This window comes from Pyrenophora tritici-repentis, chromosome 3 (genome assembly GCF_003171515.1).
Source record: "Pyrenophora tritici-repentis strain M4 chromosome 3, whole genome shotgun sequence".
Classification (NCBI taxonomy): Eukaryota; Fungi; Ascomycota; class Dothideomycetes; order Pleosporales; family Pleosporaceae; genus Pyrenophora; species Pyrenophora tritici-repentis.
In genome coordinates, this window is record NC_089392.1 from 249,596 (window position 1) to 266,412 (window position 16,817).

At 48.9% G+C, this 16,817-nt stretch overlaps 4 protein-coding genes across 4 annotated transcripts; 2 read left to right on the forward strand and 2 right to left on the reverse strand.

The window, feature by feature from the left end:
* Nucleotides 1-619: 619 nt before the first annotated feature.
* On the forward strand, nt 620-2,329 carry PtrM4_074850 (BetA, Choline dehydrogenase and related flavoprotein; the record flags this gene model as incomplete). Its single annotated transcript, XM_066106162.1, has 2 exons — nt 620-725; nt 774-2,329. The coding sequence occupies 2 exons, from the start codon at nt 620-622 to the stop codon at nt 2,327-2,329; spliced, it is 1,662 nt and encodes a 553-aa protein (XP_065963100.1).
* Nucleotides 2,330-5,325: 2,996 nt separating this feature from the next.
* On the reverse strand, nt 5,326-7,623 carry PtrM4_074860 (uncharacterized protein; the record flags this gene model as incomplete). Its single annotated transcript, XM_066106163.1, has 1 exon — nt 5,326-7,623. The coding sequence occupies one exon, from the start codon at nt 7,621-7,623 to the stop codon at nt 5,326-5,328; it is 2,298 nt and encodes a 765-aa protein (XP_065963101.1).
* Nucleotides 7,624-11,319: 3,696 nt separating this feature from the next.
* PtrM4_074870 (uncharacterized protein) lies at nt 11,320-11,535 on the forward strand (the record flags this gene model as incomplete). Its single annotated transcript, XM_066106164.1, has 1 exon — nt 11,320-11,535. One exon carries the CDS (start codon nt 11,320-11,322, stop codon nt 11,533-11,535), a length of 216 nt encoding a protein of 71 aa, XP_065963102.1.
* Nucleotides 11,536-14,764: 3,229 nt separating this feature from the next.
* On the reverse strand, nt 14,765-15,877 carry PtrM4_074880 (zf-H2C2-2 domain containing protein; the record flags this gene model as incomplete). Its single annotated transcript, XM_001940461.1, has 1 exon — nt 14,765-15,877. The coding sequence occupies one exon, from the start codon at nt 15,875-15,877 to the stop codon at nt 14,765-14,767; it is 1,113 nt and encodes a 370-aa protein (XP_001940496.1).
* Nucleotides 15,878-16,817: the final 940 nt, after the last annotated feature.

Here is a 16,817-nt window from a genome sequence, read left to right on the forward strand (position 1 = left end):
TACAATGTAAGGTCTACCGCACGGTCCGGACGGGTGGCGCATGTAGCTAGTTACGACAGAAGCTTTCCAAGCTTCCCAGCATGCGCGCATATACCAAACTTCCAAAGGCTTCACAACGTACAAACATGTGTAACACGAGGAGAAAAGCGCCTCTTCCGTCATTCTACCAAATTGACATCATTAGCAGAAGCTTGCGCCCGCCAGCCGTACTTCCCGACACTTTATCGCGCGCCAGGCTCGTGTCCGAAAATACCATCCGCACTAAGGATGGTCACTTTCAGTGCACTACGACCGACTCATGGCACCGTCGCAATTCAACCCGCCGATCACAGGGCAAGTGAGGCAAAGCGCCCGTCCAAAGCGGAGACTCGAGCACGCGACGCACGGTTCACGTCCGAAACGGCGTCATTACAGCTAGGTACAGCTACGTGTAAGGTGGTGCCAGCATCCACCAAACCCCTTCTTGCAGACTTTGCTCTGAGCGGAGACTCAGCGCAGAGCTATTTTTGTACTTGAAAGCGGCAGACGTCGGGATCTTGGGTTTGGACTAGGAACCATAAAAGACGTGTTCGGGCGCTGGTGCTGAGTCCATCTTCGAAAGTAGAATCAGGTAAACATCATGGTCGCATCAACAACATGGAAGACGGTCATCCCGATTGCGTTTCTAGCAAGCAGCGTTATAGCGGACCCATGTGCAGGCGGTGAATGGGATGTCATCATTGTTGGTAAGCTTCAGTCGTATCCATCCTTTTGTCATACTAACGGCACCACAGGCTCCGGACCAGCCGGCATCGTCACGGCAGACCGCATGAGCGAAGCTGGAAAGAAGACACTCCTACTAGAACAGGGTGGATCATCCTACTACGTTACTGGCGGTCTCGAACGACCAGAATGGTTGAATGACACAGAGCTTAGCCGAGTCGATGTACCCGGCTTGTACGGCTCAATCTTCTCAAATGGCGGCACCTTGAGATGCCCATACGCCGTTGTCAATGCCTTCCAGGGCTGCACAGTTGGAGGTAGCTCTGCCATCAACGCAGGACTCTTCTTTCAGCCGCCGGCAAGTGACTGGGATCGTTATTTCCCCGAGGGCTGGAAGAATAAAGACATGCAAAGTGCCATTGAGAAAGTCCGAACGACACAACCCAGCACCGATAGCCCGTCGCAGGATGGAAAGAGATATTTGCAGAGCGGCTACGAAGCTGCGCACGAATGGATTGTCGACTGCGCAGGATTTGCAGACGTTGGCCTGAATGACGGAGCTGCGAACCACACCAAGACCAAGGTTTTCGGCCATCCTATCTGGTACTATGAAAACGGCCAACGAAGCGGGCCTGTCAAGACATATCTTCAATCAGCACTCAAGCGATCCAACTTCAAACTTCAAACCGGCACCAAGGTCCTTCGTGTCCGTCGCGAGGGCGATGTAGCAACCGGCGTCGACGTCCAAACCACAGGATCAAGCGACAGCCAAAGTATTTGCATCAAAGAAGGAGGAATGATCATCTCCTCTGCCGGTACTCTTCTCAGCCCACAACTACTCATGTGGTCCGGCATCGGTTCCCCAGAAACACTCACGAACCTCTCCATCGCCGGAAACTTGACAGTCGCGCCTCAAGACTGGATCAACAACACAGCCGTTGGCGACAAAGTCTTCGACAACCCCAACAGCTTCATCGAACTCTACTCCAAAGCCATTTCGTCCTTTGACTACAGCTACTCCGACCCACCCACCGACGCAAAGGAACTCTACCTAAACAACCGCTCCGGCCCCTACACCTTCGCCTCACAAACCAGTGCCTTCTGGGACTACATCCAGCAAGGCAACGAAACCGTCGGCTGCCAAGGCACTATCGACTCTGACGGCGCATTCGGCCTCATGTCCAACGGCACCGTCACACTAAACGTCTACGGCACATCCGGCCTCCGCTCCTTCGGCCGCGTATCCCTCGACGCCCGCGGCATCGCCATTCCAACAAAAGACTTCTTCTACTCTAATCCCCGCGACGCCTCCGCCATTGCAACATTCATCCACAACATCTTCGCCTCGCTCCCAGACTCCCTTACGCCCCTCAACGTAGCCAAGAACGCAACCGTCGAGGAACTCGTCACCTGGCTTACGACGAAGAGCGAATACACGTTGGGCCATGTGCAGCATTGGAGTAGCAGTTGTCGGATGGAGACGTGTGTGGATGCGGATACGAGGGTAATTGGAATGAAGAATTTGTATGTTGTCGATGCTAGTATTGTGCCGCCGCTTACGACGAATCCGGTCATGGGTATTATGATTGCTGCGGAGAGGGCGGTGGAGAGGATTCTGGGAGCTTAAGCGGATGGGCGTAGAGGTGGAGGGTTGGCCACTTCGACTTGAATCGCCGTCAGTGTTCTTCTTGTATCTATTATCTGTCAGCCTGGCACCTCAGTTCACCTGGTACACTGTGAACTGTATCTCACGTGACTCCTCGTCACCTGCTTACTCATCTCGGTTGTGTATATAATCGCTCTATGTAGCTCTCTCAATACAACAACCTTCTTCCTCTCTTCTGCCCTATCCTACATCCGACATTATCATTATACCCTGTGAATACGTACCTTTCAACAAGTAAGATTTTTACGTCACTACCACTAACTACCTCGTCCAATTGGGTGCACTGCGGTAGCAGAGGAGGAAGGGCATGAATGTTGGGATTTCTTAGTTCTACCATGCTTTTCTTAAGGGGCGATGAGGCCGCCAGTTCAAAAGACCACTATCTGGTTCGGTTAGGGGACGGCATTGCGGAGAGAGCCGGTGCCATTGTCCTTAGGTTTGTATTTCGGGCGTCTTGTGGGTTTGCTGGACGAGTACAACATCAGATATCTCCAGAATTCCTGAAGATATAACCCCTGGTGACCCATACTGTACGCTCAAACTATGATACAGTCAGCCCTACAGCGAGGCACCCCTGAAACTACCGCATCCAAAAGTCTTCAAATGATTATATCAGCACAGAAAATTGGCGATCGAGGAGAACCACCAGCCTGCAGGTTTGCTAGAGCTCCTAATCAGCTCAAGCGCATTACCGCAGCCGTCGGTGACATGGTCCAAATCGTATCCATGCAGAAGAACCAAACAGCCCCAAGCGACCCCAGCACGATGATAGCCAGCGGAAGGAAAGCGCCAATAACACCGCCAACAGCCAGGCCCTTGGGGCATTTTTCCAGCGTCTGCTGCGTCACTTTTCTCTTGTTTCCGTCAACCAGTTTGGGGATTCCTTTCGATCGCCAATTTTTTGCATCGAGGTGATTGTTTGAAGTCTTTTGGGGGCGGTAGTTTCGGGCGCCACGTCGGGTGGAGTGTACCATGGTACCGGTTGCATGACGTGTACGAGCGTGGTGAGAGCTCTATGTCGTATGCGAGCATGGAGAGAGCCGCAGGCCAATATGGTGTGGACGAGCGGGTTGTTGCTACAAAGCCGCATGGCAGTACGAGCATAGATTTTTGGTACATATACGCATGAAAGTGTGATGTGTGCGAGCGTGGAGAGAGCCGCACGGTGATATGACGTGTGTGAGTGCAGACTGTTGGTAGAGCCGTACCGTAGTATGACAAGTACGGGCTTGACTCTTTGGTAAGAGAGCTACACAGTGGTTTACAAAGACGTCGGGTGTTTTGTATCGGCCGCTGCGGACGTCCCCGGTACTGAAACTTCACTGTACCTAACAGTATGACAGCAGGTGGAAGACGCAAGGAAGTACAAAGTACAGTGAGTTGTATCCCAGTCTTGATAGATACCAATCTTGATAGGAAAACCCACATCGGCAAGTCGCACGAGTTTTATGAATGGCGCTCGCGTCTTCGGCTCTGCGCTTCCGTATCCGCGTTGTTTGCTTTGTCGATCAATGGGGCATTGTTGACTCCTCATAGACGCCCTGACATCTTCAATTCAAACTACGAGTCACACATCTGAATCACACACGCGCACACAGGAGTAACTTGTGCAGTCAGAAAGTGTGGGCTGTTGCGCTGAGTTCTAAGCTGCACGCGCGACGGGTCCCCAAAACTGAACAGTGGAAGACGAAATACCGTAAAGCGCGTAATCACTGAGGCTGTCACTTTGATATCACAAGAGGTGTTCGAAAAGAAATGGTCCAAATTCAGCACCTGGCAGAATCGCACTTCGTATCAAATTCTGAGCCTCAACCACGTAGTCTCTGATGCGTGCATGACTGAAGATGGCTTCTGAAACACCCCATCTAGTCATCTTCTTGCCATGACTACGCAATGAGTGAATGGTTGTTTGATGAAGAAGTTGGAGTATTGCTGTAACGCTCCACCACGTGGAGTGGTGGTTATTTTGGGAGTCTATGACTACGCGTTGTGAGATATTGCAACGCGGTGTGACTGACCAGCTGAAGATTCACGATGTTGGTCCTTGGTTGTTTGTATAGCTATAAAACAAATCCGTGTTCCAAGCTGCACGCAGAAGCTTCGCTTCGCACTCAGTGAAGACCATATGGGTGGAGATGATCCCTGAAACAATGCATTGAGCCATCCTCTTGCTATGACTACGCAACATGCCGCGACGCGGTATGAGTGTCTACCCAAAGACTCACAATGTCGGCTCCGGGTGACTTGCGTACAATGGAAGGGTATAAATGCTACACATTCAGAGATGTCAACAAGCAAGTCAAGCTGGCTTGATTCTTATCGATTGCAGATCACAGACAATATAGAGGCTCGTGCACAGTGGCACGTCCCAGAGAATGGTCTGTGATCTGCAATCGATAAGAATCAAGCCAGCTTGACTTGCTTGTTGACATCTCTGTACACATTAGCCATTGATATCAGCATACTCGCTCACAGCGTCCTCATTCACATACGACGTCCCATCAAAATTTATAAAGACTCACCGGTCGTCCAAGCAACATCTACAGGAATATCTCGGAGCAACATGTCTGAAAACATCATTTTCAAAGACATGACAGAGGGTCACACGTCAAAATTCAATCCCTATGCACCGACAGAAACGAGAACTTGTTGGGATGACATAAAGCGTAAGTCAACAATCGGGAGAGCTCAACACCCTGACCCGCTTGGCACTGACTTGTCCAAGGTCTTATGTTGCAGTATATGCAGTCAATCAAAGTGTAACCGCGCGAGGCAGTAATCAGAGTCAGTGATCGGAATGGTCTGGTCTGGTCTGGTCTGAGGGTACAGACCAGACCAGACCAGGTGCTTACATAAGGACCGGTCCGACCAGACCGGTCCGACCAACAAGACCGCCAAGAATGAGGCTGAAGCAAAGAAGGAAGCCGAGGAAATGTGTTTTACTACTGACTGTCAATCTAGTCGTCTTCGTTCTCACTATCCTCGATATCGCTGTTCCCCTCAGCTTGGGGCTTTCCATACCAGGCCCGGAGACACTCGCACGCTTCTATAATATCTGCCTTCAGCCTACCACGGCGATCGACGATAGTAAGCTTCGCGCTACTAAAAAGACGTTCGCATTCATCCGACATAGGCGAGATCGCAAACATGTCTAGAGCGAAGCGAGCGAGATCTCGTTGGGAGTCGTAGCGAGATAGCCAGTACGCAATAGCCTCATTGCAACCTGCCTCTTCGTTATGAAGCCGGTCAGTAGAGATGTATTGTTCATACAAATCAGTTGTAGAAACTGGAGCGTCTATTCGAATGCGCTTATGTTCCCGCTGGCGATCAAATGCTGGGTCAGGATCTCTCTCCTTCCTGGCTGGTGGTGGCAGCATCTCGACAGGGTACCTTCCCTTATACTCTGTCTCCCAGAGATGCTTCACCGCTAATTGTGCGTTTTCAAACCACCTCTTCTTCTCTTCGTCGCCATGAAGAACCCACTCTTGCCTGAACCATCCCCACTTGCGATATGGATCAAGGATTTGAGCCGCATAATATGCCGGTGGAAGGTCAGTATCTTCAGGGAATCGATTTTGCCAATTCAGCTGCTGATTGTTATAGTACTCAACGCACTTTAACCAAGCAGCATCAGCGCAGCCTTGAAGGTACTTCCATGTAAAGTTGTTATCGTCCTCAGTGTGGATGTCGTGGTAGTGATCCTTCGTCTCGCTTATCTCCCGGAGAAGGCAGTCCAAAGTTGAAAACCAGTCCGCAAGTGACGTCTTCTTACCTTCAGAAAGCAAAGTTGCAGCATAGAAGTCTTTGAGAGCGAGTTCAATCTTTTCAAGCTCAAACCAGTGCTGTCCATCAAGCTTAAAGTTCGCGATCCCTACGGAGCCCTTTCCAGGTACATGACGAGCCGAGAAGAGCTCTAAACGTTCTCGAACATTTAATGCACGTGTAATCGAATAAAACCATGAGTTCCAGCGGGTCGAGTTGTTCTGGATAAGCTCAAGCCCGTCGAATTGCGAAAGATCTCCGCCGATAATAATTGTAGCAAACTCCTCACGCCGTTGTGGAGTAAGCCTGATGTATCGCACCAGGTTGTGAAGACGACCCAAACATCCGAACTTCTTCCAGAGCTCTTCCACCTTCGTATAGTCGCCACGTTGATGATGCTTCTCCAGCTTCGCAAGATACTTCTCACAGTTTCGCCCCATAAGGAACGCCTGGCAACAGAGGTTGATGACATGGCCCAAGCAACGCAGCCGGCGATGACGACGTTGTTTTGACTTCATCCATGGGCAGAGATCCTTGAGTATAAACTCAACAGCGGTATCATTTGCCGAGGCATTATCCAGCATAAAGTATCCAATCTGATCTCCGCTAATGTCGTATTCTTCCAGCAATTCAAGGACCACCGATCCAAGATTCTCTCCAGTATGTTCGCCGTATATACGTCGCATACCTAAAGCGGTAACACGTCGCATGCCGGTAGTATCAATCCACATAGCGACGACGCCTAGGATAGCGTAAGGGTTTGGTGAAGTCCAGAGATCAAAGGAGATAGAGATCCTACTCCGTGAATGGTGTAGGTCCTCCCTAAGCTGTTGCTTCTTCGATATGAATGCATTCATTACCCAGCTTCGGATAGTCTTCGCAGCCTTCGGGAGGTGGTTGAGTAGTGCCGGATTTAAAAAGAGGAGTAGTTCACGAAAGTACTGGTTCTCTAATTGAAAGAAGGCGATATGGCAGTACACAATCCAACGAATTAGAAGCTCTTTAAACTTCTCTACTGACTCCTTCCAGAAAAAGATGCTGGAAGCAGCCCCATCCTTTTGCTGGTCGATTATAGACTTCCGTACAGAACCCTTTCGCTTGATGCCACTCTGGGGATCAATCTGGTGCTTCTGTTCCAGGTGATTCCGGATCCTAGAAGTGCCATTGATGACAAACAACTCTTGCTTGCTCTTCCCAACCCTGCACTCATGGCAGTAATACACCTCTTTCTTATCGCTATCTCGAATGTATTGGAGTCCGTACTTCCAGATGTGTGATGTACCTTGACGGAAATCCTTCCTTGCAATTATTGCACGTTTCACGTACGTGATACCGCCCTGCACGAACTCATCTGGAGATTCGTGATATTGAATAGGAGTGGGTGATAGTATAGGGGTGGGTGATGACGTGGGGATAGGAGATGGAGTAAGAGACGTTAAATCTAGTCTTATAATATTCGATGGGGACGGTGAGGTTGGTGTTGAAGGCTCCATAACAATAGTATATAAGTAGGTTGTTAAGGACTTGATTGTTCTATGTAAGTAGAAGACTTACCTTGATCTTAATGACTCATATTGTGCTAAATTTTCTGGCTAGATTAGTCTAAGATCTAGTCACGTGGACCTATTTATAGCCGGACCGGTCCGATCATCTAGACCGGTCCGACCACGGTCTCAAAAAATCGCCAGACCAGACCAAGTCTTGGCGGTCTAGACCAGACCAAGACCAAGTCAGACCAGACCATTCCGATCACTGATCAGAGTGCATTCTGTGTGCTGTGTGTTGTTTCTGCTCGCCTTTTTACGAAGGCAGCAGCAGGGTCTGTTTACATGACGTATTACCATCACGTGGCACACGTGATCCGCTTTTCCTCATAACCGCCACATCTTATCGCAGAGATGTGGAATGAATCTCAACAACCCAAGGTCTTTTTAAAAGGTAATAAAAGGCATGGGAATTATGTAGCCGAACCCTTCCCGTCTGCGATGCTTGAGTGGCTGTCCAACGTACAGCCTCGGCGTAAGAGAAACGAAGCCTTGCAAGCACTTCGTGATAGACTTGAGGTGAGGAGTCAGCACGGAGTCGATAGGGATAACATTCGGACGGGGGATCTACTCCAGGATATTGATCTACGACTAAAGTAAAGCATGGAAAGTAGGTGGCTATGGTGTGTCTGTGTCGTGGTTATTGCAATAGCTAACAGCGACCAGAAAAAGCAGATCGTCTCTACGGAGAAGGAAAACACAAATTATCTGACAGAGTAGTTGGTCTTGGGACCTCGCTGCAGATTCAAGGCTGGATCGAAGTGAATGGTAAAATCAAGATAGAGGGAAAGCCGCTAGGAGACATAAATTCGGCCTACGAGTCATTGAACAGGAACCTCCAGAAAACAATTGACAGTTCGCCTCTTACATGGTCAGTTGGAGGCTCTCAAACAAAGTCATCCAAATAAGAGCAGTTTATGCTAGAGAAAGTGGCGGTAATGGTGGTGATGGGAGGATACTAGGACTGATAGATTACCCTAGTGAAGATGTAGACCTATTCATTCTCTCCAAGTGTAGTGCTACCTCCCTGAAAATTTCAGTATTAATTCTATAACGACTTGATTTTCATGGCTATTTATATAATCCAATAACCTGTATGTATACGAGAATCAGGAACCTTTGCTCACGACATCATACTGAGAGCTTTCCCTTGTGCCGTCGTGACTCTCTTTTGTTCATTTCACCAACACAAATCACTTCTCACGTTCATTAAATTTCCGACGTGATGGTCAGCCGGTGAGCAGTCACCATGCTTGAGGGGGATGAGTCAAGCAACCGGTAGCTATACGGAAAGACAAAATAAGAAGCTGATATGCACCTATATTGGAAGCTGAACTTGAATATAAGCAGTCATACTTGGTACTTTTGCGAATTGCTACTAAGGTGATATCGGATTTTATACCGAACTATAGTGAAATGTTCTTGTGTATCGTGGCTATATGGACGCCACAAGGAAGTGCGAGTAGAGATGATTACGCATACTCAGTCTACGCCAATACCCGTGAAGCCCTTGTTACCAGTATAACCATCAAGAATTATCGCATCTGAATCCTTGAGATTGCCCGCAACAGATGACCTCAGGGGAGGCTTTTGGAAGCTTTCGTATCTGCGCCATGCGGGTTAGACGCCTCATGTTTAATTTGGTTCGGTTTGATCCTTATCTCAATTCGATATCGCGATTGAACTAGCTATAAGAAACGCCGCAGTTGTGTGGATTGGTCCAGTGGGGCCATATACCATTCCGGTTAGCTACGCCAAGTAACTTGCGACGAGCGACATTCCCCTTCACTGACTTCTCTGAACAATAACCAACTATCATCTCATCACTACATGTATTCACTTTTCCCACATAGTATCTTATTCTACCCTCATTCGTTGAACTTCGCAACCTTCCAGATCTGTTGAAGGATACACGTGCATTACCCCGCTTTTCCTGACAAGACGGCAGATCGTCATACGATTTTGATGTAGTCGTCTCCCAGTGATCAACAGATCTAAAACTTGCGCCTCTCCGAATATATCGCAATCATCCATAATCCATCTCCTGGAAAAGAGCTTCTTACGAGAAAACTGCAGCGCTCACAAGGCCATACCAATTGCGCGAGGCACGATGAGCGAAACCTATCATTATACACCACTCGATCACTCCAAATCCCAAATCAGAGTTTTGAGCTTGCTACCAAGATCTGGTGACTCGCCACCGCGCGGCCAGCTTCATGTACGGTCGTGCTAGCCCAACCCCCCTGTTTACGAGGCGCTCTCGTATGTATGGGGAGATCCACATGGGGATGACTGGCTTAATATCGAAGGATATAGGCTTCCTCTGAGCACCAATCTTGCGTTAGCATTGAAATATTTCAATTGGACACAACAAGAGATCTATGGGTAGACGCATTGTGCATTAACCAAGGAAACGGGGAAGAGAAGTCTCAGCAGGTCAAAAACATGAATTGGGTATACTCTTCTGCAGCACGCGTACTTATCTAGCTAGGCCTAGAAAATATAAGAGCCGAGAGACACTTGAAAGCCGTTCTGGAGTTCGCGATATCCGGGCCCAAGTCTGTCCCTAATTGGCCTACATTCGAGAACACTTTCCCGGTTCAGATAGCACTCCTTACACTTCAAACCCTCCCCTGGTGGAACCGAATCTGGACTGTTCAAGAGTGCATTGTAGCAAAAGAAGCATGGGTATTCTGTGGGACCCAATTGGTCCCGTGGGATGGATTTATTGAATATATAGAACTATACTCATGCGCTCATTACTATTTCTCTCAGATCTATCGGATCTATCATACCCTTCACGCAGTACCATTGGAAGACCTCATACGTGTATTCCACAACAGACAAGCTTCTGATCCTCGTGATCAGATATATGGACTACTTGGCCTTCTAGACCAATCACTCTACTATCCTCTAGAGCCTGATTATACCAAGACGGCGGCATGGGCTTTTCAGGGAGCTGTAGCCGGAATCATAAGAGTCAGCAAGGATCTTGAGTTTCTACTGGACATGTTGCTGTCACGCTCAGAGCCGGAAATCACTGAACGACCCTCTTGGTTCTAGGATTTTTCGAAAATTCCCCAATCTTTACGTCAAGACAGGGAGTACTTGAATGATCGGTACTACCTCTTAGACGATGGTGCAACCACCGGGCGAGTGTTCTGTGGCATCCAGCATAATGCAGCCAAGAGCACGATCAAGCTTACTGGAACTGTGGTTGGGTCAATCGAGACATCTGAGAAGCTTTATTCAGATGCTTCGCCACATCTACCTCCTCCCGATAGAATCATCGCCCCCGAAATGTATACAGGCGACGGAGAAGAAGTCGACATGTGTCTTTACATACCTTGGTTGCTGGAAAGAGTGCGTTGCTTTACTTCCACTGCAAGAGATTCGTGGGGAAAGCATTGCTCTTCAAAAGTAGTGGACGAAAGGGCAAGGACGGGTCTTTTCTGGCGGACCATTGTCAACGGTGCAACTCTGGAAAAAAAATTTACATATGCAGACCTAAAAAACTATGGACTTGTGATCGGGAATGTGTACCTTCACGAAGTGTTGGTGACGTATGAAGATTTCTATTCTGGCCATATCGTACTGCCAAAGGGCGAAGAAACGCAAAGCACCATCGCATGTAAATTGTACAATATGGTTTTGAGTATTTTCAAAAGCCTCCGTGCCCATAAATCGGGTCTATTCACGACATCTAGTGGGTATATTGGGTCAGGGAGGAGCAGGATTAGCAGAGGTGACATCGTGGTTATCCTATTTGGATGCATTCTACCATTAGTCCTGAGACCGCAAGACTATGGTACGTATACGATTGTGGGTGCAGTGTTCGTGGACCGTATCATGTGCGGGTAGTTTCTGGATGACGAAACAAGCTACAAGGATATAGAATTCGTTATCAGCTAAATGCTGACGTCTAGAGCAGAAGGTTAGCATTGGGATGCAGGTATCTCATGAGGATAGTATGTGAAGTTGATAATGAACTGTTTCAAGTGCAATGAAGACCTAGTTTAAGACAAGAGGAATTGTGTTTGTTCGATTAATCTTTATCTCTTCACTACATCATGATTGTAGCATGTTGTATGCATCTATTCAATGTGGATTATCCACCAGCTTCCATCACTTTCAAAATGTCATGCGATCTCGCCCAGAGATCCAACACACCGATTAGCCCCAGCTTCTTAGCACATCAACCTTCCTCAACACATATTCAAGATCAAAAAGATGGCGACTTGCTTATACCTACATCATGCAGATTTGGCACTAGCAAATAACCCCAGGACACAACTACGCGCCGACAGTCGGGTCATGCGCAAGAATAGAAGCGTTGGTATGATGCCCGGGTTCAAGGCTGAGGTGGCGTGGTGGGAGAGGACTTCGATATGTGGAGGCGGTGTGAGCAGTGCCGCACGCATGTGTACGCTTCTGTGGGGTAGCAACATCAGAAGCGGTGAACCAAGACGGTAAACGCCATTACAACGTAGGGTATGATGTTGGTTCTATTGTTAACTTCAACGACAATGCTTAGAGGGCGGTTTGTTCTGGAAGCCGGGTTTATAGCAGCCGCATCGCTCACCCAGACGTTGATAAGCAGACCTGGCTGGAAGAAAATCGGGAGGGAGGAACGATCCTACTGGTGGACACTGCCGACATGGTTACAGCCACTGCTCGGGCCGCCGACTGATCATCTGCCTGCATGGTAAGGGTCGTGGGTGGAAGTCTCGATAAACGTCTACGCAAGGGGCTCGTTGTTCCGTCAAACCTGCGTCTGGAAATTCTTTCTCGGTAAGCGCAAGGCTGCCGATTGTACTATCCCCACAATAGACGCAGTAACCACAACTGAAGCGTACTGTTGAAGATGCAGAGTGCGTCGAAGGAGACACAGACGCATCCGTGAAAGGACAACACAGACTCACATTGCATGCCCTGCGCGGACTTGATCGCCAGCCAGTAGAGACCGTTGTCCACAACACACACGTTTCCATGACCCGAATCCTGAATACTCGATTTGATGTGAGGTGCTTGGAATGGGGACATGTGCAGCATCCTTCGCGATACTAGGGTGAGGTTGGCAAACTAGATTTGATCATTTAAATCTGTGTGAGGTCAAAGGCTTGGGCTCCAACACATTGACTTTCAGCGCATATCTGAGGCTCAGTTAAACCTGGCATATGTGTGCATGCCCAATCGTCACCGCTATATTCCCAGCTTGACCAGTCAGAAGGCATCACAACCATTGGCACTAAGCATATGAGGCTACGCCTGTACCTGCTTCGTCGCAAAGGACGGATATTCATGATTATCTGCAGCCGGAACGAATAGCGAGCGAGTAGATCACCGGTTGACATGCAGCCAATCCCCACATGCCCGTCATCACGGTACTGTTAGGAATTAATATGGGGAAGTGGATCACCTGTGAGCAGATAGCCGCAGAAATGCGGTCAGTTTTCTTTGGGAAAGCACCAAGGATGTTCTGCATAGACATTTGGCACTTCACGTAGCCTTTTCAAAGACGCTGTACCTCTACGGCGAGGTTAGTTGCATCAAGATGGGCTTGCTGTCAGGCTCTTCTTAGAATAGCAAAGGACTTGTTAGCCGACCCATCCATTCCTTAGCGCGCATCTCTGGGTCGGATACTTTGCCATTCATTGCTATCTGAGAAATAGTGAAAGTGTTTTAGGCCTGATTTTGGCCAGGGAACAGTGGTCATGGAGCCTCACTATCTTCGTGCCCGGAATGTACCGACAGCCTTTCTCACTCGTGACCTCGTATTCCACACCTGACATGGGGGTTTAGTACGAAATCTCCAAGCCACGATTCTTGGTTTCCCACGACGCCATAAAAACGCTGGTGCTGATTGATCATGTTCCCTGTCCCAACCCCCACCTCCGTGCAAGCGCACGACAACGCCAGTGCAGTGCCGACCCTAGAACAAAACCGATCCGCGTGCAGCCTTCGCGTACTTCAGAATAGGCGGTAAAGGGACAGACAGTCTCTAAACAAAAAATGGTTGCTGCGCCGGATTCTGGCCTACCGTGCCACGCTCCCGTTGGCTGGTGTAAGCGCCGCGGCGCGCGGGAAGTGTGATGACTTCTCACAGCTCACGCCAAAGCGACTTTTGCGCCGCACGAACGGACCAGTCTCTGGCGTTTGGCCGCAAACAAGCCTCTTGCTCCAATTATCGTGTCTTTGTGGCGGGTCGGCTTCAACGCATTCTTGAGTTCGATCTAGGGCCGATGCAGACTCTGGTATCGATCATAATTCCGCTTTCCCGCATGCGGGAGGGCAAATTATCAGTGTTTGTTCTGCACGTGAGGGCTGGGTATATCGCATCGGGTTTTGAGGGATCGTATGATGTTGGCGAACAGTCGCGGCTTCGACATGACGCAATTCACACGCGAGGGCCCTTGAATGTGGCCTTTGCGCTCACATGAAACGATTTGTCTTTGTTAGAAACCTGGGACGATGTGTCATGTATTTCTTGACGCAATGAACATTCAGCATACAACAACATACCCGCAAAATTTAGCAAAATCAGGCGTTCAGTTTACGCTGTTTGTATTTGAGGTGTGATACGAGAGGTTGAGATGGATTCTCTCAATTATTCCTGTGGCTGAAGTGATTGGTTGAATGACTACCTTGGCTTTTCTGTGCAATCGGATTTATGGAATTAAGGCCTTTTTCTGAGGCGCAATGCCAAGTTGTCGAGTATCTGGAATACGGTAGTCACATCGGTCGATGGCAAAGTTGAACCTGTGTCTTTGATCGAGGAATTACGCAAATTCACAATTACAATATGGAACTAGGTACTCATGAGAGAATAGGTGGCGTTCTACCCATAACGCTACTCGTCTTTTCTAGGTATCAAATCGGAGAGAACACATTATGGGTTTTGAGGATTGATATCATTGTACATTTTTGTCATTAAAAGTGTAACCCGCAGCCGCACCAACGAAATCTACACACGATACGTTGCCAAAGAAATAATATAGGAAGTGTGCAAGGGCACAATATTAACTTGCCTCCCCAACTCCATAACAATCAAATCATGACTAGCACAGCAAGGTCACCAAACACCATCCACTCAAAGCTTCGACCTCGTACCCATCAGGATCTTCTCCGTCTCCACGTCAAGCTTGCGCTTAAGCCTCTTGGCCAGCTGCTTCTCTTTAGGGCCCAGGATCGCCTTCAACTCGGGAAAGCCCATCTTCCTGTTCTTGCCGCCCCTGCCACCGCGCTCAACATGTGTCCAGTAGTGCTCGCGAAGGTTATCTCCCCTTGAGAAGGGCCTGTGACAATCAGGTACCTTGCACATGTACAACCTCTCTTTACTATGCACCGTCTTGACGTGTCGTCGTAAATGTTCGGGCCGTACAAAGCTTCTCTGACATGGCACGGCTTTTGACTGGCTTCCGGAGACGTGCATGGGGCACTCATACAGACGTTGTTGTGCGGTATTGTTGTACAAGTCGATGACGTTGTTTGCCCATTTTCCCAAGTTCATGACGTTGCGAGCTGCACGGGTATCCTTTTTCGTTGAGGCCGAGGACTTCTGGGAGGCTGAGTCGTCGTTGTCGGAATCGTCAGAGTCAGAGTCGCTTTGGCTGTCGTTCTCTCGGTTGCTGGTCGACTCGGATTTGATATTTGTGCTCCTGAACCTGAATGGCATAGAATCTGCTCTTGCAGTTGTGAGAGGTTCGTATGGAGCTACGAAACCGTCTGTATGTACTACATACGAATCGTATGCCGAATTGCGCGGTAGTGGCATATAGCTATGCATTGGTTGAACAGGTAGCTGATTCTGAGTGGGGTTTGCATGGTATGACAGCACATAACTCTGTGAGCACCACGCAGTTGGTTCGGTGTAGTTGGGTCGCCAGAGTTGCTCTGGTTCGCTCTTCCAGGGAGTATGGCCAACTGAGGGATCGGGGATATCATGAAAGTATGGTTCGTACATAGCAACGCCATCATAAGGAGGTGTAGGAACACACTCGGAGTGTCCAATTGAAGAGGCTGTTGATAGAGGGCTGCCACAGGGAGGTCCCTCAAGTACCCAAGGGTCAAAAGCATCGACTGGAGCACTTGATATCATGGAGTGGTGAGGGTTTCCCCGTGACACATCTTGAACTCCAGCATACTCTGGCACATATGGGTATGGGCTTGAGGTATATGACTGAGCTCGTACTTGTTCCCTCATATTGAACTGCGGCAGGCTTAGCGGAGATGCTGAGCTTCAGGAAGGTTGACACACTGGTGCAGGTTGAGAATATATTATGACAGTATAGAGAATGTATAACGAAGACAGTATAGAAGAGCTAAGGGCTTGATGATCAGAAATGATGGGTCTGTTCTGATCGGTACACCGGCAGGCACAAGCCGATGTAATATAGACATGCCATATTAGCGAGCCATGCGACTACGCCTCACACTTCCGAGGCAAGATGGCGGTAGGGTTCAGCATACGCAAGAACGGTAGCGATCGATGGGTTCGACTAAAATCCCAAGTGTGTGGTACTTGAGTGACATGACCCACATAATTCCTCGGCGCCGCCTTGTCTGCGGACTTGCCCGCACAGCCTGGCCACGAACAAACAACGAGCGGGCCAGACTAACAGGGGTTCTATGCTGATCCATGGCGTAGCCAAGAGTTAAATTGTGGTCCAGCTGGGCTTTGTGATGGACGTTTTTGGGGCCAGGCACCCCTGTACTGTTGAAGCCAGCCATTGTGCATTTAGCGCTTGAGCAACGCATATGTGCCTCTCCCTCCAATATGCACATCGTGGATGTCCACAAAATCACTGTTGGAGTCTGTATTGGGAGTTCTTGGAGACGTACTGACTCGTAAGCGACTGAGAGGTGAGCAATCCTATGATGGCTCAGCGCAATCCGTCTTGTCAAAGTCCCGAGTGTGTGTGACACTCTCGCCTACAACTGCCAAACCGTTTTTCACGTGGATTAGACACATAGTCGATCCTAACCTGTGGCAAACCTGGTCAGAGCGCAGGACCAAAGCGACTAACACTCTGACAAGGGCCTATGGCTAGCCAGTTTGAGCAAAGAAAGAATGCAAAAATGCAGACTTGTGACGAAGATAGTAGCTCCGGGCTGAGCAACCATTGGCTTTCGCCGCAGCAGTG